Source organism: Pleurodeles waltl, chromosome 12 (assembly GCF_031143425.1).
Source record: "Pleurodeles waltl isolate 20211129_DDA chromosome 12, aPleWal1.hap1.20221129, whole genome shotgun sequence".
Classification (NCBI taxonomy): domain Eukaryota; kingdom Metazoa; phylum Chordata; class Amphibia; order Caudata; family Salamandridae; genus Pleurodeles; species Pleurodeles waltl.
Window position 1 is genome coordinate 248,840,043 of NC_090451.1, and position 24,896 is coordinate 248,864,938.

At 47.2% G+C, this 24,896-nt stretch overlaps 1 protein-coding gene across 1 annotated transcript in view; it reads right to left on the reverse strand.

Annotated features, from left to right (window-relative positions):
* The window catches only part of LOC138268264 (ATP-binding cassette sub-family C member 12-like), a 1,444,059-nt gene that overhangs the window by 323,242 nt on the left and 1,095,921 nt on the right, over positions 1–24,896 (reverse strand). The window contains exon 23 of the mRNA XM_069217748.1: positions 8,147–8,284. Within this exon, the coding sequence (XP_069073849.1) occupies positions 8,147–8,284 (138 nt within the window). The remainder of the gene's footprint in view (positions 1–8,146; positions 8,285–24,896) is intronic.

Here is a 24,896-nt window from a genome sequence, read left to right on the forward strand (position 1 = left end):
CTTTTCTTGAAGAGGGAGCTATTCTGGGGTACAGGGGTAGCTTGTTCCAGGACTTGGCTGCGATGTACGAGAAGGAGCGGCAGCCGCTTCAGGTGTGATGGATGCGGGTGGGTGTGGAAGGTTGAGGTGGTGGATCGTAGCTGTCTTGAAGGGTGTAGAAGCTTAGTCTGTGGTTAATGTATGTCAGCCCTTGATTGTATAGAGCTTTGAAAGGCAGAATGAGGATTTTGAAAAGGCACCTCTTCTGGACTGGGAGCCAGTGGAGGTTCCTGAGGTGGGGGGGGATGCCAATTTAAGATTCTACGGAATATACAAAGTATGCAGAAGCAGGAGGAGGTTTCAAAGTTCACCTGACATCTCAGCGACAGCTGTTTGTCTAGGATGATGTCGAGGATCCGGACGTGGTCGGATTGGGTGGGCATTGGTCTGAGTTCAGCTGCCCACCAGCTGTGGTCCCATACTGTGGTGTTGCTCCCGCAGATCAGGACTTAGGTCTTGTTGTTGAGCTTGAAGCAGATGTCTTTCATCATGTTACTATATTGTTCATGGCATTGTGGAAGTTGCTTTTGGCATTGTGTTGGTCTGTGGTGAGCAAGAGGATCAGTTGGGTGTTGTCAGTGTGGGAGAGTATGGTGATGCTGTTGGACCTGATAATGTCTGCGAGAGGAGTCATGTAGATGTTGAATATGGTGGGGCTGAGCGAGGATCCTTGGGGTACGCCGCAGGTGGTCTTAGGTGGGGAGGTGAAGGGTGGAATGTGGATGCTTTGCGTGTGGCCTAAGAGAAAGGAGGCGATCAACTTGAGGGCATCTTGTTGAATACCAATGTTGTGGAGTCCGTGTGTGGTAAGAGACCATGTCGAACACCATGGAGAGGTCCAGTAGGATTAGTGCTGTTGTTTCTCCTCCGTCTACGAGGGCTCTGATGTCATCTGTGACTGCGATGAGTGTAGTTTCCGTGCTGTGGTGTGCTCGGAAACCTGATTGAGAGTAGTTGAGCAAGTGGTTTCTTTCTAGGTGTTCGGTGAGCTGTTTATTGATGACATTTTCTATTACTTTGGCGGGTAACGGTAGCAGGGAGATGGGTCTGTAGTTTCTGAGTTTGTTGGGGGTCGGTGAAGGTCTTCTTGAGGTAGGGTCTGACCTCTGCATACTTCCATCCATCAGGAAAGGATCCGTGGTGATGGAGGTATTGAGGATGGTGGTAAGTAACAAGCTGATTGTGCTGGTTCTGAGGTTAAAGACATGGTGAGGGTAGGGGTCGGTGGGTGCCCCTGAGTGCATAGATGTCATGATGGTGGCAGTGGTCTGTGTGGTGACTTGGTCCCAGGCAGTCGGTGCATGGCCCGAGGGAGGCTGTCCAGGTCAGTGGTGGCAGGTTTGGGGTCAAAATTGCTGTAGATGGTGGTGATTTTGCTGTGCAAGTAGTTAGAGATTCACATAGTTCCTGGGATGGGTGGATGGTGATTTTTATGGCTCTAATATTGGTGAATTCTTCAATGACTTAAGAGTTCCTTAGAGTGGTTGGTTGCAGTGTCGATGCAGGTGGTGATGGCTGCTCTCTTGGTTGCCCTGATGTGGTTGTGGTAGTTGCTCAGGGCGCCCTAGAAGGCTGCTTAGTCCGAATGGTGCCTTGGTTGTGCACCATTTTATTTTTAGTCGGTAGCAGCTGCACTTGGTGTTTCTAAGCTCTGTGGTGTACCAGCTGGCTTGCTTGGTGGGGTTATTGGATTTAGTCACTTTCAGTGGTGCGACTTTGTCGGTACAGCTGGTGATCCAGGTGATGAGGTTCTTTAGGGCCTCGTTGAGGTCTGTTGTGGGTGCAGGCTGTGAGGTATCTAGGGTCTGTGTCGATAGATCTTCAGCTACCTTGCTCCATCTGCAGTAGGGAGTGATGTGGAACTTGGCGACGGAGTGACAAGCGTAGAGCTCGAGAAATGGACGATGTTGTGGTTGGTTCACATGAGATCCGTGACATAGGGGAGTTTAATTTGATCACTGGACGTGAAGATTGTATCTAGTGTGTGCCCGGCATTGTGGGTGGGCTTAGTGACCACTTGCATGAGACTGATATTGCTGAGGTTCTCCAGGAGGTGGGTGGAGTTGACGTCCTTGGGGTCCTCGAGGTGGAAGTTGAGGTTGCTGAGTAGGAGATACTCTGGGGAGTCAATGGCGAGGGGTGTGATGAGTTTGATGATTGCATTGCAGAAGGCCTGTCATGGGCCCTGGAGTCTGTATAGTAGGGTGGCTCTCATTGTGGTGTGGGCATTAGGCTGGAGTCGGAAATTGAGGTGTTCCATGAGGGTCGTTTGGTCGTCATCCGTAATGGGCATTGGATGGATTCCTTAAAAGTGACAGCGATGTCCCTGTGCTTCTTGAAGCGGTCCAGGTGAAGCATCTTGTAGCCCGCTGGGATGGCTGAGGGATGTCAGGGATGAGGAAGAGTTGATCCATGTTTCGGTGACGACTGCGATGTCCACGTTGAGGTTAGTGATGGTATCCCAAATTTCCATGGCATGTTTGTGTAAGGAGTGAGCGTTGAGCTGGACACACTGGAGAGGTCTGGGGTTTGATGTTGTCTCTTGCACAGGTACTCTGGGCGTGTTGGTGTGTGCTGGCTGGTGAGAGTTGCAGGGGAAGCAGCAGTGTAAGCAGCTGGAAGATCCTTTGGTTGAGGAGGCCGTGAAGCAGCACTTGTTGCAAGGTCTGGTGTTCAGGGCTTGGAGTTCCTTGGAGGTATAGTGGTGGAAGGTGTGAGGGGCAGGGGTACAGGCGTGGACAGGTACCAATAGGCTTGCCTTTGGCGCACCTTCGGCAACGCCGAAGATGTGCCTACTGTACGCAACTGCCATGCAGTCACACCTAGCATTAGATGTCCTGGTGGGTCAGGGGGACCTGCATGGGAGGCGGGAGCCTGGGCAGCAGCAGTGGAAAAGATTAACTCATGAAGGCTGGAACTGGCTGGTAGGTTGTGCTGTGACAGGTAAACTGTGGAGTGGCTGGGGAGCCTTGGCCTGGCCCAAGAGGTCAGGCACTTCTCTGCTCAGCCACATTGCACCTGGCATTAAATGTCCTGGCAAATGGGCGGGGCCTGCGTGGGAGGTGGGAGGCTGGGCGTCAGCAGTGGGAAAGCTTCGCTTATGCAGGGTAGGTCGTGTTGTGGCAGGTAGGGTGCAGAGCTTCTCCACAGAACACAAGCAATGCCTGTTGGGTATTGTTTCCATTTAAACAAAGAAAAAACTGAGTAGACAGTTTGCACTGCTCAGTCTGATGATGGCTAAACAATGCATTGCCATCCGATGGCTGAGCCTTAGACCTCCCCTGATGACTGAATGACTACCAGATGTAATAGACTGGACTGGGGCTGAAGAAGCAAATAAGAAAGGGGTTCAGCAAGACGATTAACTGCCAGATGACTTTCTCGCTTAGGGGGCCATGATTAGGGACTTGACTGCTGAAGCTACTGCTACCCCCACAGGATCGGACAATACCTCAGACACTGGCTCAAATGAAATTGAACATGCAGTCGGGCTCATTAGGGAGATGGACCCCTAGGATGGTAGAAGATGATCCGTGGCCAGGATGATACTGGGTTGCCACTATTGGACCTTGAGACCCTGGATCAGGGACATAGGGTAGTAGTGAGGAAAACCAAACTAAGCATGTATGGAGGGAAGGGGCTATCTTTTGTATGTTACAAAATAGGAAACAAAAACACACAAAAAAAGAAATGTTGTTTCTCTGTTTGATTATTATGATGCTATGATTTATTGGCTTAAATGACATATAGCATGAATCTTGATATGCTGCTGTACCGATTACCCATTTCATGGTAGGATTCTGGATGAATCGTGATGTACCTTGGAAACGCCTCACTCCATCATTTTACAGCTATGCAGTTTGAATTGATGCTCTGTGCTATCAAACTGTCAAAAGAAATACTCAGTGAAAAATGTTTGGCTGATGACTGTCCTTACAAAATTAAAAGTCAGTCATATTGTTTAGCCCACACTGTGGTTGTATTCTGGCTTTTACATGTAAGTATATCACCCTTCTGTTTTATAAATGTATAAGAAGGAATGAGACATTTTTTTAAGTGTGTGAAGGTAAATACAATTTGTTTTATTAATTCATATGTTTAAAAAAAACAATAGGTTGCAGAGTACAATGCTACTACCATATTGTTTAGACAACATTTAATCTGTGTTCATGGTGTTAATGATAAAAATAGTGTTTTTTTATTTTTTTTTACATATTTAGTTCTTTTTATGTATTTTCTTTTGTACACTGTACCTACACTATCGTTCCACTTAAAACTGTGTGGTTTAAACAATAATTTGCCCTTCAAAAGGGCCTTAGGATGAGGTTGGCTGTCCCTTCGCAGTGGCACCCCCTCGAGTGAATTACAATGTTCCTGCTGGGCTGACCGGTAGGAACATTGTAGTATGCAGCTCCAGTCGGGCTGCCTGGCGGATACAGTGCTGAGATATTAGTCTCGGCTCACTTAAGGGAGCCGAGGCCAATACCTTATCACACAGTACCCTCGGAATGCACACTGTCTCCAAAGCCAATGGTGCTGGGCAGGGGGCCCCTACACTGCCCATGTCATGGGCAGTGCAAAGACCCATTGATGCGCCCGGCACTGGCTTTCTGCCAGACTTCTCATGACGGGGAACACCATAAGAAGGCTGGCGGAAAGCTGAGTTGCAATCAGCCAGGAGCCACTGAACTCAGCGGTGCCCTGGCTGAGTACAACTCAGACTGCCGTCGGCCAGTTGAGAACCATGTTACCGGGGTAGACGGCCGTCCCCTGGCAGGTCCGCCCATCAGGGTTGTAATGTGGTGGTTACACCACTACAGATATGGTGGTCAGACCATCACCGTGAGGCTGGCGGTCCTCAGACCCGCAGCCTCTTAATAAGGCCCTTAGTTTGCATTCTGGATTTTTAGGGAAAATATAGTATAGTACAGTTTACTTTTTTTTAAAGCAAATTGTACTACATTGCATTTCCCCTTAGGCCCATAACACAGACTAAGTGTAAACTTTTACCAAAAATTAAATGTGTAAACATTTAAAAAGCACTGTACCACACTATAGTTTATCCTAAATATAATGTAGTAAGTTTTTAAAAACATTTTACATATTTCTTTTTTTAAATACCATAGTACTTTCTAGGTAGTACCACAGTACTTGGTAACCTTTTAAAAATGTGTAGAAAAATCTAAAACCCTTTCCTGAATTATTACCACTTTAATAAAGTGGTAATTGGTAGAGAAAAATAATAAAACCTACTACTCACCAATATCAAGGGCCCTAATCCAAAACACAGCTAAAGTGTGGTGAAAACATGGCTGCCTTTTACTTTAAAAAAAAGGCAGCCTCAGCCAATCATATACTGCCTTACCATCAGCAAAGTACCACTGTATACCACAAAAGTTCAGCAGTATACCATGGCCCATTATGTCATTAAGTTTTATAACCTTATAACTTAAAAATCACTGAACTAATTCAGTTCCATAGCCAAATAGGATCATTTACACATCATAATCTATATACTTACAAAATGGTTTCAAAATCTGTTCAGAAATTGTATTGCTACAGCCATGTGTAAGGTGTATGCCAAATGCATTGGTGGAAAACCTTGTTTTGGGATCGCCCCTCTTTTTCCTTTCACCCCAATAATGAATCACCACAAATCCTGTATCACCTAGGAGCTTGTTTTGAATGCATGTAGCTCAGAAAGGAAGTCTTGCCTCTGTGACTATACAAGAAATGCAAATTCAGAGAAAGACTTATGGATCAGTGGTATAGTGTCTATTGGTTGATCTGTGAAGAACTGTACAAGTCACTGAACATCAAAAGCAAAAAAAGCAAAAAAAAGCAAAAAAATAAGGTATTCGATTGTTTCTGGTGTGTATAAAATTTATAGACAGTAAATTAAAGAGAGCCAGCAAGAAGCAGAAACTAGTTATGGCCAGGCATCTGCTGTTGTACATCAGGACGATGTATTGGAAGGGGCAACAACTGCTTCAAGAATAGAAAAACAGATTTTTCTGCATGAGAATCATTAATGTAGAAATGCCTCACAAACCCAAGGAAAGAAGGACGTAAATACACAAAAGGTGACATGCAATGTGAGCAAGTAGAATGATAAGACACCTATGATCCATGCACATGACAAAGTACTTACAAGTGGAAGTGTAAAAACAATGATAGGGTGAAGGGTGGAACTGCTTCCCCAGAAGTGTTAGAAGTGGGGGCCAAGGAAGAAGACCTGAGGTTGAAATTGTTCCCTACATACTGCATCAAATGAGAAAGGAAATGTTTTTTCCAGGGAAATGTACAAATCAGCCATCTTTCAGGCAATTAACCAATACTTGAAGATTTACCCAAACCTTTTCTTCACAAGATTGATGAAGTGAAGATGACCACACAGAAAACAACCAAACAGCTTAAAAATGTTGAAAAGGAGTTAAAAAGTATATGAAGTTAAAAAAAATCTCGAAAGCATTTTAAGGGAAGAATTATTGAAGATAAACCAAATGAAGGTTAAAGTATATAAACCCCTTTAACAAAAAACAACAAAAACACACAAAAAACAGAGTTTCGGTTGGCCTTAATGTGTAGCCAACCCACACTGCACATGGAGGCCACCCATAAGCAGTGGGAGTTAGCTGTAGGGTCAAATTAGAAGCTAAACAAACCCCCAAGAAAAATATCCTGTGCCTACTGCATCCTGCGAAAATCTGACAGTAAGATCTAACAATAACATTCCAACTCCTTTAAAGAATTTAAGCTTCTACAACACACATATTGACTCTTGTTGCAATATAATAATATCATGCTGCTGCAATTTAGCGATGACTGCGATCCAGGAGGTAAGGCACTTTCTTTTTCATTTAATGTCTTTGCTTTCAAAGTATATTATAGATCTTCCAACAAGATCAATTTCTCAAACACACTTGCAATATTTAGGGATACATTATTTTGGTTACATAGCAGTGCTGAAATATGAGACATTGCTTCAACCAATGTGGAGATACCAGGCACCTTATTAACAAGATTCAAACTGCACAGGATGGAGACATCAATCTGACTTGTGTATTGCTTTTGCATCGATAGGGGGTCATAAATATTCTTACAAACCTACATATGCCTCAATTAAAGAAAGAAATACTGAAAGCATTTCACTAAGCAATGCATGTTATGTAATGTCAGAATCTGTGTACAGTTTATGTCTGCTGACTTCCTTATTTAAGTCAGGCTATCTACTAATTACCATAAGTGGAAGACAGAACAGTAACTAAGCACACATTTTGGAATCTCGCACTGAATACAATTTTGAAAGCTTATAACTATCTTAAAACTCACATTTTCTCTACCCAAGCCTGTGGTACAGGCTCTATGGTGTTAATATGACCCAGCTAAGGCTAATCTTTTAGAGGCATGCCATCAAGAAATCATGATCTAGAAACAGTTATATGTGTATTGTGCTATATATAACCACAATTTACGGACTGATTCATTTGTTCGTCCGTGTTAAAAATAAAATACAGTCGGGAATGGAATGACAGGAACATGCTGGACCCATTAATGATAATGATGTGCATTCTTTTGTACTCCCATAATTAGTCACAATACATTGTCATTGCTGGAGGGAGGTGTTCTCAAGAAAGCCTAAATGAAACTGTAAAAAGGAGAAGGCAGCTGAGTAGAAGGAACCATAGTGTAACCTGGAGAGCTGTAGGCTGGAATTTATCAGGTTTTGATCTTTTCCTTCCCTGCCATAATGAATGTCGATGGATGATGGAGGTTGTGAAATTCAACAAAGCACACACGATCCCAGTTTTGTGTGTGTGCGCGCGTCGGAGTATCTACATAGGATGCAACTATCACAGATCTGCCTGAAGCTGCTAGGTGGGCTTTCTTTGCTAATGACATTGTGCACTGTGTGCATTGTGTTAATGTTTTTAAATATAATGGGAGGTATTGAAAGGACTTTTTAAACCACGTCTTTTAATAGGATTAGATTAGGCAGAATTCTAGAATTTGAATATCAGTTGATGCATGTTTTCTCAGATGTTGACATAAAGACCGAACACACATTAAGTACCAGAGGAGAATTACGAATAATATATGTACTCACTGGTTGATATACTCTTGCTTTTTGTCATAGGCGTGAATTGTGCTGAGGCCAAGCACAGTGGATGTGATATGAGAAAACCACGGAGAGCGGCTTATGTTTTCGATCCTCTTTAACTCACTAATACTCTTCTGGAAGATTCTACAAAAAAAGCATACAAAAACTGCTCAACTATGTTTCAGATTTAAAAAATAGATTAAAAGTACACAAGTATGTTCCAGATTGAATTTTTTTTATTAAAAGTACACATGTAGTTTGGGATTTCATCATAAATCATAGGAGGATGCATACCATAACCTAAATATTGATTTAAAAGATGAGAGAAATGAGAAATATGTCAGAAACAATAAAAAGCAATATAAAAGACAGAAATTGTAAGGAAAAAATGGGTTGGGAAGAACTGAAGCTTAGAAACACAACATGGTGTTATGTGACTCTCAATGACATGGCAATATAGGAATTCTTGTTTCGATTATATTCTTCTAAAAAGGTGGTTCAATGTATATATATGTCTTATACTAATTGGCTAATACATTTGTTACTGCTTTGAGGAAGATCCAGTTCCTGCAGATAATACTGACACTATTCTATGCTGTATACCCCAAACCAACATACACTTATGTTACATAATAGAATACAGTGAAAGTCACACAAATAGGGTCAGCGTGTGTAAATAGTAAAAACTACATATTGTTACGGATAGTTTGTTTATTTCCAGAATATTTTCTTGAAATAGTGTTATTCTGCACACTTTTACTCTATTAGTCACATTTTTACATGTCATATCTCTATAAATATATTATTATTTTTATAACTATGGTTAACAGTTAACATATATTACAAGATTAATATGATTTAAGGAAGATATATGCAAAAGGGAATATGTTAATAGAATACACAATACACTATGAATGTGTAAAAAAGCCAAGATTTGTCTGCATACATCTTTTCAGACCAGACCACCTAACTTACAAAAATACTGCCCATAAAAATGTGTCGAATTTGTCATTTTCATAAGCCATTTAAAATGTACTCGATGTTGCTACAGGGACATAAACCTTTCATATTTGCTCTCATGCCTCGCATTTTGAATAGAACAACCAATAATGCAGTCAAGCGTCTAAACTATCAATTTAGATAGAATAGATCTTTCTGTAAACAAGTATTTATACAGGGGAATAGGATTAGAGGGTTCCATGGAAATTTTATATTTTTAATAGGTATACTCATTTTATTTTAACATGTGGAAAACATGTAAGAAATTGGATTATTAATTGGGGTTGATGACTACCCACTTCAAGAACCCTCGTCAAGGTAAACCCCCAAAGTCACTAAATTAACCTGAGCTCAACCCCCTGGTAGCTTGGGCACAAGCTTCACTTAGGATAATGTGTTAAGTATTACCAAAACAGAAAAAAGTAAAAAATGCAACACAATAAAAATACCAACTTGAATACAGTTTAATAAATAAAATGACACAAATCTAATAACCAACGATATGACTTTTTAAAATTATTAGTAAAAAAACAAGAGAGTTTTTGTACTGAAAGGGTATTTGTATTGGCACATGGCAGCCCAAAGTTCATCAGCAGAGCAAAAGAGGAAATCTGTGCCTCACTTTAGAAGATAAGACTCATATCTGCTTTCTTCCTTTCATTGCAATGTCAGTCACTGTGATGCATTGCATTACTTTTTAGTAAACCTGGGTAGTAGTCCCAAGAATGAAAGTCCAAATCCTTTAGCGGGTCAAGGCAACAGCCTGTTTTAGGAGGGCTCTATTACGTTGTATAGCTGTTAGACAAAACCCAGGTGAAGTTGTTGATTTAGATTGTTCTGCGTCTTTTAAATGTAAATGTAAATTAGCACTTGTATAGCGCACTACTCACCCGTTAGGGTCTCAAGGCGCTGTACTCATACCGCTATGGAACCCCTCCTGGCTTTTCCCTGTGAGGCGCCCACTCCTGAGCACCCCCAGAGTGCAGCCAGGCATCCAAGCGCTGTTGGGGCCGTTGTGGAGATTAAGCAAGCTATTGCCCAGAGTTGCAGAGTGGGACCCATGAATTAGATTAGGCACCGAGGCGAGAATTATCTGGTCAAGGGGAATTGAGCCCATGACCTGCCGAAGCGGGACTTGAACCCTGGTCTTGAGCCAGATCTCTGCTTCAGGGTCTGCCGCTCTAACCATTGAGCCACACTTTTTACAACATTTATATTGGGATATTATGTTGTGCTCATCCCACGAGCTTCATGTACACTGACATTAAAATTGGCTCCTCTATCATATGCTACCTCCTTTGGAACCCCACTCAAGTAAGTATTCCCATCAATGCCTTGCTCAGTACAGGCACAGTCACTGTTCTCTGTGGTATGCTCTCAGGGTACCAGGTGGCTTGATCCACCAATACCAACATGTCAGTTCTCTACAGCTGTGTTTGAGCCCTAAGGGCCAACAACGTCCACTCCTAATCTGTCAAAGAATACTCCTACTATAGGGAAATTCTTGAAACGCCTTTCTCTTCCCTCTTGACGTGCCACTAACTTGGCAAGTCACACAGGACCGGCAGAGCACATCTACCTTAGTCCTCACCTGCGGCTAATACAAGTGTGTGATCAAGGGGGTCATACATTTTTGCCTGCCCCAGATGTTAAGCAAAAGGTAGATCATGAGCTAGCTCCAGCAGGGAGACGTGATAACACTAGTGATCAACTAGCACTCTGGTGGACCTTGACTCAAAGAACTAAGGCTCACTACACAGGAGGTCATTCTTCCAGTAAGTGTAGAGATCACCATAGGTGTCTCTGTCCTTTTGGGCATCAGTCTGTTGCTGAAGGCCCTCAGAAGGGGACCACTCCTTCTGCAGCTTACCACCAGGAACACTCTGGCAGGTCTCCATGACCAGCTACATCCTCCCTTGTAAGTACGGGTCCTTCCCCTCAGGGTAGAAATCCTCTCAGATAGTGGTAATTTTAGGAGTTGATTTCCCATGATCCCTTGTCGACAGGAATCCCGCTACTATTTCAGGGTCCATGTCCCTCTTACAGGCTTCCATGGGCAGTGTGATTAGGAACACCCAGTCAGGCAATCCCGATACCTCAGCGTAGGATCCGAGCTCTCCCTCCTTCCAGATATTGTGCTACAGGTAACTCCCCAGCAAACAATTAACAGATATGGTAGGGCTCAGGCCTACCTTCAAAAAACCAGTGACCCAACCCTGCTCCAGGGAATCCATCGCCATGGGATAGTGGTTGAACTGGTTGTCAGCATTCACTACTTGATGGATAACGTCTGATATAACCTGCACTGCAGAGAGCAGCTGGCACCTGATAGTGGTTGTTCTGGCTCCTGTGTTTCCAATACCTTTCCCCATCTTCCCATTGGTGATAGGACACTGCCTGTACTTCTTAGTGTTAAATGGACCTACTTGGGTACTATTGCTTTGTCACTCACGGACACTAGTGTGATATCTCCCCATCCTACAGTGCAAACTTGGGCAACCTCTTTCCCAGGAATACACTGGAAATTCCCAGGGTTGTCCCACCTGTGTGGGATTCTTTGGGACATTCTGAATGTCTTTTCTTGTGCCTTCTCAGTAGACAGTCAACGCAATTGGTTTGGTGGGGCTCCCTGGGTTTCTAACCACTCAACCTAGCCTTATTGCTTTCAAGATTAGAATTGGAATCCCTCCCCTTGAACCTATTTTGGGGCCTTTTAGAAAACTAGAGAACACCATGGAATTATCCTAGTCTCTCCCTTACTTTTAATGATTGGGACCCAAACCTTCTTTCTTGTTTCCCACACTCCTGATACCTTCTTGGACACTCTGTTGCTGAGCCAGAGGTCTGCTTCCTTCCCAACCTATCTGGGCAGTTAGCTTGGAGTCTATCATGTGCTGATGCAACTCTGTAAAGCAATTACTCAAGATATGCTCCTTCATAAACAAATTGTGGAGCCCATCATAATTGTTTACTTTTCTGCACTTTACCCAACTTTCCAGTTTCTATCTAGGGGATTCTACAAAATCTGGTTAAAACTGGTGTGTTCTTTCTTACTATCCAAGATTGTCAGGTGACACTTCTCGGGGGCCAGACCAAATTTGAAAATAAGTGCCTCTTTTTTATGGTCATATATAAGCTGGTCAGCTGCATCTAGGTGAGACCCCCTAGTCCGTAAAGGAAACACCCCCTCCCCCCACCATTGACACATGACTCTCCACAGCCTTCAACAATATTCACTCACCTAGTAAGGTCCAAGAGCTGCAGGGGATACTCCTCCTGTCACTAGCTCCTTAATAATAAGTGAACCCCGTACTCCTTTGTGTGTTTTCAGCTGCATTTAGGGCCATTAGTGTATTCCACCCAACGATGAGCCGATGTTTCCACAGGCTTACACTCCAGTCCCCTTCAGGTACTCTGTACAAGTGCAAGCTAACCTCATCTGCCACAAACCATTGACCTATGTCATACCTAAGGCTCCCAGTTTTCTGCTTTGACTGATTTTCACAGATAAATACAGGCAGAAAACAATCTGTGTCCTGTCTGTATTCATTTTTAAAAGTGGAAAAATACGGAAAATCGTGCTTCCAATTAGTAACTTTTCATGCTGTCTGTTTTAAATTCCAAGACAAAAGATTAGAAGAGACAGCATGGGGAGTTCAAACACAGCTTAAGATATCTTGAAATACAGGCATATGTTAAAATATATTTGTAGTAAATTGCTTATATTTACCTGTGGATGTAGCATTTTGCTATATGTGGCTGTTGAATTTGCTAAAACATGATAGGCATCAAAGTATGAGTTCATGTTTATCAGTTAAAAAAAATTGGAAATGTTCCATTTTTAACTCCACTTATTTGCAAACTGTAAAAATAAATATGGATAAATACTAATACTATGTCCAAAAATAAATATGAATAAATGCAGACAGAAAATGTAAAAAAATAAATACCATAAAACTGGGAGCCCTAGTCATACCCTGCCACATAACTTGGCACCAAGTCTTTAGGAATGTTGACTTTTCTCCTAAGCACTTCAGTAACATTGCCATAGTCATTGGACTCAGAGGCCCTGCAGGACCGCAATGACCCTTTTGCACAGGTTCCTTTCCTAGGCCAGCAAGGACGTTTCTTCTCCAAGTGCAAGGTCAACTCTTTCTTCTCCAGTGCCAAAGTTCCTGTAGCTGGTGCTTTCTTTTCCTAAGCAGCCAGAGATATTTTTTCCAAATGAAGGACTCACATGGCCAGTTGCAACGTTAAAGCATTCTCCACATGTCTGTCCTCTAGCTCTGATTGCAATAAACTGTGGGTGGACACACTATTTATTGCAATGGAAACTGCAGATTATGCTGCACCTTTACTGGACACTCCTATAACAATCGGTCCTCCTCAATATCATCCTCATTCCCCTCTTCTACTTCATCCTCCTGCTCCTGTAAGGTGTACTGCAGCAGACAGTCATCCTTCCAAGCTCAGACGGCAATGTGGTATCCCTCCTTCTTAGACTCATGGTCAGCCTCACCCCCTCTGTTTTCACATACTCCTCAGCTCTGCCATGCAAAGCTTACAATGCTGGTCAGATTCACCTCCATACTTCCAAACACACAAGGTGCAAGAGTTGAAAGACAGAATGAATTTAGGAAAAATGTAAAAAAAAAAATACCAAAGAAAATCAAACAGCAATTAAAAATACTAAAAGTAAATGTAAAAATGATTTTTTCACAAATACTTAAATCACTGTGTTATACTGCAAAACACAACTTGTGGATCCTACAACTGAACACCAATGTAAGGAATTGGATTTAATTGAGGTGGACGACTACCCCTCCAATAAATAACCACCGCCCTTGTCAGGGTTAACCCCTTCAAGTCACTAAATTAGTCTGAGCTCAGCCCCTTGGTAGCTGCAGCATGACGGAGACAGGTTTAACGTAGGACTATGTATTAGTATTTATGCAGTGCAAAAACAGTAGTAAAGTCAAAAACGCAACCCATTAAAATCCAGAATTAGAAAAATAGAGTTAATTTTAATGAATAAAACGATACCAAGAGACATAAACTCAATAATGGGAACCAGAAATATAGCTTTTCAAAGTTTCAGGTACAAAATAGTGCGAAAAAGCACTAAGTTGGCAAAGCGGGTCAAATAGCCATGGTTGACCCGGACATAGGTGCAATTTCAGGGAGACCACAATGGAGCATGGGTCAGATACACAAACCAGGCTCAACCCAGTCAGAGGTTCAACCATAGGACTAAAAAATGGAAGTCCAAATCCATCACTGGGACGAGCCAGCAAACCGTGTCTGAAGAGGGCTCCATGAAATTTGATAATCGTTGGATGACGTTCCGATTAAGTTGTTGGTTTAGGTGGGAAAATCTTTGTGCAGGAATATTAGAACTTTGCGCCCAGAGTAGTCCTTTAGCTAGTCAGATTCTTTTGGTGCTCACACCCAGTCAAGATTTCTACATTCAGATTTAGGCCCTCATTACAACCCTGGCGGACAGTGTTAAAGCGGCGGTAAGACCGCCAACAGGCCGGCGGTCCAAAAATTGCAATTACGACCGTGGCGGCAACCGCCAACAAAGACAGACACTTTAACACTCAGACCGCCACGGCGGTACAAACAAACAGCGCGGCGGTCACCGCCAACAGACAGGCGGAGACAATGTACTGCCCACACTATTATGACAGGCCAATCCGCCACCTTTTCCGGGGCGGAATCACCGTGGATAAAAACACGGCGGAAACAGTAATCCCTAAGGAAAAACGCTCACCTCCTCATACCCCACGAGGACACCATGGAACCGGAACTCCAAATTCTACCAGCCGTAGTCTTCCTGCTCCTCTACCAGGAGCACGAACGCCGGCGGCGAAGACCACGGTGAGTACAGGGGAGGGGGCAGGCAAAAAACAGGGACACGCCACATGCAACACCCCCACCCCCACCCACTACAGCACACACACTAATGCATATCAATACATCACAGTTACACCTCCCAAACTCCCCGGAAGAACGCAAAGACAAAAGGAAATGATTGTAACGATTGTAATCTATTAAAATCCAGTACTCCAAAATATATATACACCATAAATAAATATTTACACCAATAATACAAGTCCAGGTATTGCACCATTCATAGTCCGTGGACCACTGGGCCCAAAATGCATGGGCGAGGCCCACACTCGATACCCCATCAAAACAGAGAGAACACTGCAGGGGCATCAGATAGAAATAGAACAAGTAACTCAGGGGGAAGAAAAGGGGGGGCACCTCAGCCGGATGAGTGTACGACGCCAGATCCACGAGGGGGCTCCATGCCCCCTGTTCAATCCTGGGGAGTGCAAAGCCACAGTCTCTCAAGTCTCTACAGTGGGTGGGTTGCCCACTGCCATTTCCTGGGGAGTGCAAAGCCACAGTCTCTCAAGTCTCTACAGTGGGTGGGTTGCCCACTGTTCCATCCTGGGGAGTGCAAAGCCACAGTCTCTCAAGTCTCTACAGTGGGTAGGGTTGCCCACTGTTTCATCCTGGGGAGTGCAAAGCCACAGTCTCTCAAGTCTCTACAGTGGGTGGGTTGCCCACTGTTCCATACTGGGGAGTGCAAAGCCACAGTCTCTCAAGTGGATAACAGTCTCCACTGGTTCTGGAGGGGGACTGGTGCCCAGAGTGCTTCATCCTGTGAAGGACAGAGGTAGTGGATGCATGTTTCCACTGGTTCTGGAGGGGTACTGGTGCCCAGAGTGCTTCATCCTGTGAAGGACAAAGGTAGTGGATGGATCTCTCCACTGGTTCTGGAGGGGGACTGGTGGCCAGAGTGCATCACGGACCCAGTAGCGTCAGTGCCCCTGCCACTCATGGGCTAGCGGTGCTTGAGTTGGCGGTCCCTCATGGCCCAGCGGTGCCTGTGCTGGCGGTGCCCTGTTCAGCGGGGCTTGTGCTGGCGGTCCTTCATGGCCCAGCGGTGCTTGTGCTGGCGGTGCCCTGTTCAGCGGTGCTTGTGCTGGCGGTCCTTCATGGCCCAGCGGTGCCTGTGCTGGCGGTGCCCGGTTGAGCGGGCGTGTGCTGGCGGTCCTTCATAGCCCAGCGGTGCTTGTGCTGGCGGTGCCCTGTTCAGCGGGGCTTGTGCTGGTGGTCCTTCATGGCCCAGCAGTGCTTGAGTTGGCGGTCCTTCACGGATCAGCTGGGCTGGAGCTGGCGGTGTCCTCCTGGGCAGCTGGGCTGGGGCTGGCGGTGGCCTCCTGGGCAGCTGGGTTGGGGCTGGCGGTGGCCTCCTGTGGCCTCCTGGGCAGCTGGGCTGGGGGTGGCGGTGGCCTCCTGGGCAGCTGGGCTGGGGCTGGCTGTGGCCTCCTGGGCAGCTGGGCTGAGGCTGGCAGTGGCCTCTTGGACAGCGGAGATGATGGCGGTCTTCTCCACCGTGCAGCTCTTCCCAGACTTGCTGGGTTTCTTGTGGCCCTTCCCCACCTTGGGAGGTGTCAGTGCTGACTCCACACTCCCACCGGGACTCCTGGGAGTGGCTTTGGTGGCTGGAGTCTTCCCCCTCTCCCGCCGGGCACTGGCCAACTTCTGATGCTTCACAGGTTGGGGACTGGCTGTGCTGTGGCTCCGTGCCACACTGGCTGTCCTGGTAGCCGGTGCACTCCACATACCGGTGATGTTGTGGCTGAGGTGCTACTTCGGGACCTATGAGATGGACGGGGTGGGGGAGGTGTGGGAAAGAGGTCAAGGGTGGACAGGAAAAGTTTCTTGGACACACTGGGACGGGTAGCTGGAGGGGGTTTGGGAGTGGAGGAAGAGGTGGTGGTAGTAGGTGGTGTACGTTTGGTGACTTTGGGTGCAGGTGCATGCGCTGGAGGCTGTCGTGAGGTGGATGGCTGTTGGGTGGGTGTGTGGCTGCGTTTGTGTACCTTGGGAGGGGGCTTCACAGACACACTGGGAGAGGACACAGGGGATGTGTGAATGGTAGTGGGGGTGGTGACTGCACGTGAGCGGGGTGTGCTGGTGGGTGTGCTGGTGTGGGACGTAGTGGCTGTAGAGGTAGTGCATGCAGGTGTGAGTGTAGATGAGACTGGGAGGGAGGAAGGAGACGACGAGGAGGGGGACACAGTGGAGGCAGTGGATGTTGGTGTGTCTGCATGTGTGTGTTGCTTGCATGAGTGCCTGTGGGATGTGTGGTGCTTATGTTTGCCTGAGCTTCCCTTGTGTGGTGAGGTGTGTGCAGGCTGGTCTGATGGTGTGCTTGGGATAGGCTGAGGTACAGGGGATTGGGTCTGGGTGGAGGAAGCTGGAGGGGGGAGGCTAGAGACGGGGACAAGGGCTGCCATCAGTGCTGAGGCCAGAGTTTGAAAAGCTCAGTGAAGGGCCGCCTGACCAGAATGAATGCCCTCCAGGAATGCATTAGTTTGTTGCAACTGCCTTTCTAAACCCTGGATGGCATTCAAAATGGTAGACTGCCCAACAGTGAGGGATCTAAGGAGGTCAATGGCCTCCTCACTGAGGGCAGCAGGGGTGACTGGGGCAGGGGCTGAGGTGCCTGGGGCGAAGGTGATGCCCACCCTCCTGGGTGAGCGGGCACGGGGCGAAGGCAGAGGGGCTGCTGGGAGGACGGTGCTGGTAGGGGGGGTGGCGGCTGTACCTGTAGATGCGGGGGCACAGATGTTGCCGCCACCACAAGGGAGCTCCCATCAGAGGACGTGTCTGTGTTGCTGGTGTCAGCTCCTGTCCCCGTCGTGAAGCTCCCCTCGCCCTCCGTCCCACTGGTGAATTCCGAGTCCGAAGTCTCGCCCTCCAGGGCCATGTGGGATGCAGCTCCCTCGTGCTCCGGTGCCACTGCTCCTCTGCCTGATGATGGTACACAAGAACAGGGAGAACAGAAAAAGGGGGGGGGGATGACAGAAGAAAGACAAGTTGAGTGCATGGATTACCGCTACAGTTGGCGGACAAGACAGATACAGAAGCCACCTGCACTACGCCGCGCTCTTGGGCTCCACTGTGCAATTACTGGGAAATGGCCTACAAGCCTATGGACGACATCTGCGCACATAGATGACATAGGGGCATGAATAGCTGTACTTGGCAGTCTACAGAGGTGGGCTGTGGTGCCACATGGCCTGCCTTACGGAGGGGCCTTGCCTACGGAACTCGCCCTGGCCCAGGAAAACCCACAGCCCTCCTCCCCCACCCAGACACCTCCACTGCACGCAAAGTCAGCAGAATGAGAGTGTACTCACCCCCTTGTGTCTGCTGCGATGCCCTCAAGCGCCCATCCAACTCCGGGTAGGCCACCGCCAGGATCCTGAACATCAGGGGGGTCATGGTGCGACGGGCACCCCTCCCACGTTGAGAGGCCATCCCCAGCTGAGCCTCCGCCGTCTTCTTGCTCCAGCGGCGAATGTCCTCCCATCTTTTCCGGCAGTGGGTGCTCCGTCTGTGGTAGTACCCCAGGGTCCGGACGTCCTTGGCGATGGCGCGCCATATATCTTTCTTCTGGTGGGCGCTGACCTACATGAAATGTACAGGGGAAGAAGAGAAGTCATTACCAACTGCACTGTCAAAGTGATTGGCCCCCATACCTACCCTTGCCATGTGGCACATGCATTCACCGTCTTTCATGCACGCAGCACTCTACCCCCTTCCTTCTTACATCCAGCCCTCTCCACACATGCATGGCCCATACAACATGCTCCCTGTGTACTTACCTGTTTGTCTGGAGGACCGTAGAGTAGCGTGTACTGGGGGAGGACCCCATCCACGGGCTTCTCCAACTCCTCCGATGTGAAGGCAGGGGCCCTTTCCCCAGACGCACGAGCCATAGTCTCTTCCAGACAGAGGTCACAGCAGCACTTGCAGTGTAGGTCCTCTCCTGTCGAAGATCAGGTATCGAGTGATTGAACAGATAGAAAATGGTGGTCACGTCTGCGGCGGTGCGTACCATCACCGCCGGCGTACATCGTCATTGGCTCGTGGGACCCATAGGGTCCAATGTTAACCAATGCAGCATTGCGCCGCAGTCTCCGACCGCCTACCACGACGGTGTACAACGCCAGCGCAGTTACCTCACATCCCATTGTTCCACTTTACAGGTCAGGCAGCCGCCATTTCAGGGGCCCACATGGCCTCATTTTCAACTGCGTCACAGATACCTAGGCCTAGTCTCAACACACATACAGACCACCTTTTGTGTATGATTGGTGTTCTGTGTAAACTGTGGGTACGTACCTCTGAGTTGTTTGGCTCTGTGCTCGCTGTTGTCCTTCATAGGCACCGTCCACTGGGACATGTGAGGAGATGGCGGCATCCTCCGGTGTACCGACCGTTGGTGGACCTGTCGACAATGGAGGAGCGACATTTGATATTCACCTACAGGTTTGACCGTGCCACAATCCAGGAACTGTGTACCCAGTTGGAGCCAGACCTGATGTTAGCAATCTGCCATCCCACAGGAACCCCCCGTCAAGTGCAGGTGCTGTCAGTGCTCCATTTCCTTGCAAGTTGGTCTTTTCAAACAACTGTGGCCATGGCATCAGGGATGTCCCAGCCTATGTTTTCCAACGTATTGTCCAGAGTGTTGTCTGCCCTTCTGAAACACATGCGGAGGTACATCGTTTTCCCTCAGGTGGAGGATTTGCCTACAGTGAAAGGTGATTTCTATGCCCTGGGACATATCCCCAACATCATGTGGCTTTGGTCCCCCCCAACAGGAGTGAACAGGTGTACAGGAACCGGAAGAGTTATCATTCTATGAATGTACAGATGGTATGTTTGGCAGACCAGTACATCTCTCATGTGAATTCCATGTTCCCTGGCTCCGTGCATGACACCTACATCCTGCGGAATAGCAGCATCCCTTATGTGATGGGGCAACTCCAGAGGCACCTTGTGTAGCTATTAGGTGAGCACCTGGAAGCAAGACAGTGGGAATAGTTGTCTGGGTATATCCCTACAGGTTAGTGTGTGTCTAACAGTTGTCCCTCGCCATTTGCAGGTGACTCTGGTTACCCCAACCTGTCATGGCTACTGACCCCAGTGAGGAATCCCAGGACAAGGGCAGAGGAATGCTACAATGAGGCCCATGGGCGAACTAGGAGGGTGATCGAGAGGACCTTTGGCCTCCTGAAGGCCAGTTTCCGGTGCCTCCATATGACAGGTGGATCCCTATTCTACTCACCAAAGAAGGTGTACCAGATCATCGTGGCTTGCTGTATGCTTCACAACTTGGCTTTGCGACGACAGGTGCCTTTTCTGCAGGAGGATGGTCCAGATGGCGGTGTTGTGGCAGCTGTGGAGCCTGTGGACAGTGATGAGGATGAAGCAGAGGAAGAAGACATGCAGAACAGGAACTCAGTGATCCAGCAATATTTCCAGTGAAACACAGGTAAGAATACAATCCTGAATACTACATGTACTTTTACACTACTACCTCTCTCCTGTCTGTCGTTTTCACCCAGTGTATGGTCACTGAGTTGTCACTTTCCCTTACCGTTTCACAGATGTGGGTCCCACTGTGTAGCATCTGCTTACATTCCTCATGGACTAGACCTGTGTGACATAGGTATGTTGATATTACTATTTCAATAACATTTGTCACTGTAATTGCAGATACACTATTTCGAAATCACAGACAGACTCCAGATCATTTTGTGCTTTAGGTGTGTTTATTTAAATGCAAAATATTGGAGGGGGAAGTTAAATGGTGAGGGGTGATGGCGGAGGAGTGTCCATGGCAGAGTCCAGTCTATTAGTCTCACAGGTGCATTGCCCATATGGGCATAGGAAGTGGAGCTGGGGCAGTTTAAGTATGGACAGGGTGACAAAGTGGGTCAGTAGGATGACAATCAGGGTGGTCTCATTTCTTGGCGGGGGTCTTGTCATCGTTCTCTGTCTTTCTCCTGGATCTCAGGGACCGTTTGCGGGGTGGTTCTCCGTCTGCAGGGGCTGGGATGCTGGTGTGGTGGACCTGTAGCGGGGCGTCCTGTCCACTAGCGCCGGCAGAGGTGGTGGGCAGTTCATCGTCCATGCTAGTGTCAGGGGCCCCTTGTAGTGCCACAGTGTCCCTCCTGGTGTTGAGTACTTCCTTCAGCACCCCTACGATGGTGCCCAGGGTGGTTCTGAGTTACTCACTGAAGCCCATATACTGTTCCTCCTGCATGCGCTGGGTCTCCTGAAACTTGGCCAGTACCGTTGCCATCGTCTCCTGGGAGTGGTAGTATGCTCCCATGATGGAGGAGAGGGCCTCTTGGAGAGTGGGTTCCCTTGGCCTGTCCTCCCCCTGTCGCACGGCAGCCCTCTCAGTTCCCCTGTGTTCCTGGGCCTCCGTCCCCTGGACCGTGTGCCCACTGCCACTGCCCCCAGGTCCCTGTTGTTGTTGGGGTGGTGGGTTATCCTGGGTTCCCTGTAGTGATGGACACACAGCTGATTGACGTGTCCTGGGGACGGAGGTATGGGCCCGCTGCGTGGGTGCTGTGCTGGTGTTTCCAGAGGGGGGAAGGTCTGTGGTGGCCTGTGTGAGGGGAACAGACTGTCCTGAGGTCCCCGATGGTCCGGGCTGGTCATCTAGATCCAGTTGGACAGAGGTGCTGTCATCACTGTGGGCCTCTTCTGTTGGTGGTGTGGACATGTGTGGACCCTCTGGTCTGGTGGCGTTGGGTAGGGGTCCTGCAGGGGTATAAAGGGATGTTTGTTAAATCTGTGTGTGTAATGGTGTGCAATGGGTGGGTGACTGTGTACCCCAGTGCTAGCATTCCTGTGTGGGAGCTTGTGTGATGGTGGTTTAGGGGGGTGTATGGGTATGTGCAGTGGGCATGGTTTGGTGATGGGTGTCCATACTTTGGTGTTGCATGCAGGCCTTGGTGTTGGGATGTGTGGTTTGTGAAATTGGGACATTTGTGAGAAGTTGGGGTGCTGGGCGTGAGGGTGGGGGTATGTGATAGCATGCAGGTAGGGTGGGGGATGTAATAGTAAAGCTTTGACTTACCAGAGTCCATTTTTCCACCTACTCCTGCGAGGCCCTCAGGATGCAGAATTGCCAAGACCTGCTCCTCCCATGTTGTTAGTTGTGGGGGAGGAGGTGGGGATCCGCCGCCAGTCCTCTGAACCGCCTGGTGGTGTCTTGAGACCACGGAACGCACCTTCCCCCGTAGGTCGTTCCACCTCTCCCTGATGTCCTCCCGATTTCTTGGGTGCTGTCCCACTGCGTTGACCATGTCCACTATTCTTCGCCATAGCTCCATCTTCCTTGCTATTGAGGTGTGCTGCACCTGTGATCCGAATAGCTGTGGCTCTACCCGGACGATTTCCTCCACCATGACCCTGAGCTCCTCCTCTGAGAACCTGGGTTGTCTTTGCCGTGCCATGGGGTGGTGTAGGTGATGTGTGGGGTGGAGTGTGTGGTGATAAGTGTGGTGATATGTGGTGGTGTGTTGTGTGAGGTGCGTGGAAGTTGTGTGGGTGATGGTGTTATGTGCCTGTGGATGCTGTTGTACTTGCTGGTGGTGTCTCTCTCTGGCCTTCTTTCTGAATTTTTTGTCGTGGGGGTTTGTGGGTGGGTGTTTTATATTGTATTGGGTGTGTGGGAGTGGTGTGTGTATGTGTCTCAGGTGTGTGTATTTTGAATTGTCCAATGTGGGGATGTTTTGTGGAAGTGTGTATTTTGAGCGCGGTGGTATGTACCGCCAATGGAATACCGTGGTTGAAAGACCGCTGCGTGGATTCGTGTGTCGTGATAGTGTGGGCGTATTTCTGTTGGCGTGACGGTGTCGGTTTTGTTTTCGCCAGTTTATCACTGACCTTTGGTGTGGCGGACTTGTGTGGGTGTCTGAATTTTGGCGGATTCCGAGATGTGGGTCATAATAGCTGTGGCGGAATTCCGCGGCCGCTGCGGTGTGTTGGAGGTCTTCTGCGCGGCGGTACGCAGCTTTTACCGACAATGTTGTAATGAGGGCCTTAGTCTCTTTATTAAGCTCTGGGGAGCAAGGCTGCACTGAGCAAGTCTGCGGGTCAGATCTGACAAGGGCTCCACAAAGATGGATACTTTCTCGGCAAGGTCCCTCTGAATCAGATTTGCAGTTAGAGGTAGGGTCTGAGTGGGAGAAACCTGTTTCTGAGGCCTAGCAGCAAAGTTCTTTGGGCATATCAGTTTGGGAGTTTTTTCTTAGTCCTCAGGAGATCTTCAACTCTGAAACGTTTCTAGGTCCCAGATTTTTAGGGGTGGTAGGAGAATTCCACCCAAACACAGTTAAGGGTTCAGGGACCTCAGGAACAGTACTTTAGGTTCAGGATGCACCCAAGCAAAGGCCACCAACAGGGTCCTGGCAGGTCCAGTTGACAGTGGCCTTTTATAGCTTTGTGTACCCCAGTAGCCAAACAGGGGTCAGTCAATGGACCTTTGGAGTCCACTTCTTTGTCCTGAGTACAAGTGGAAGCAGGCCTAGGCCTTCAGGACTCCTCTCAGGTTACAGACAGCAAGTCCAATCCTCTTCTGATTCTCATCTTCCTCAGGTTCAGCAAGTGTTCTGAAGTGGGTGTCTGGAGATGCCACATTTATTCCTGGCACTATCTTGTGGGTTGGGTGACTCCTGGCCCCTCCCAGACAACTAGGGTAAAGGTTCTCAGTGTTAACCCTAGCCACTTGTCTTCCCTATTGCAAGCAGTCTCACACTGCCCCTCACTATCCAAATCCAAGATTATGCAGAGCCTCTGTGCTCACCCAGAGGTATAGTAAGGGAAATGAGCAGGCCCTCCACTGTGATCACTCTAAACCCATTCTGGGTGCAGTTCTCCTTCCAATGGTCTGGGGCCTGCCTGGGAGAACAAAAGAAAGAGGCTGCCCATTTGTCAGCTAACATTTCCCTGTGATAGTGAAGGACCCTTTGAAGTAAATTAAATTCCTGGGTCCACCCCAACCAGACATATTGCCAGAGGAATACAAGCATCTTCCACACCCAAGCCTTTCTCTCTGCACTGGGAGCAATCTTCAAACTTCAACTGGGCCACGCACTTAGAGCTCATGTTGGGGAGCTTTAGGCAGGCAAAAATGTAACTTTCTAAAATTTATAAATATTTATTGAAAATCGGACTTGATCATTAAGTTAGGTTTTTAATAAATAATAAACATTGCGGTTTAATAATTTCTCTAACTGGGCCCTACCCCGAGATATCAAATATGATATTTAATGTTGCTTCACAGAGTTTCTCTATGGGCCAGTGAGCCTTTCTGCAGTGAAAATAGCTTTTGGGTGCTAATCACTACAGGGACAAGTTAATATTAAAATTATGCATGTTCTACTTTGAACAGAACATGTGCCCTGTCTTGTGGGCTGCAAGGTGTATATAGGGGAGAGTTATTAATATTTAAAAGGAAGGTTTTGACCTGTCAAAAAGGTTTATTTTGCCAGGTAAAATTGCAGTTTTTACTCTACTGCAGTCTGGCCACAATGGTAGACCTGAAGACATGTTTGCATTGAAACTGTAGTGCAAGGTACAATTGGTGATGCAGACCATTAGTGACATTTACTTCCAGAGCCTTGGTACACTTTGTACCATATACTTGAGACATATAGGCAAAATAAATATGTCAATTTGACCATATTTAAAGAAGAAGCACAAGTACTTCTGGTCAGCAGATTATTTATTTTTATTAATTTTCCAACAGAATGTGTACATCAGTGAACATTTTAGAGGAACAGTTCAGATTAATAGCATTTTCATACTACACATTTAGAGATAAGGCAAATTGTTCCATCTTGCACAGTTTCTTTGATATAAC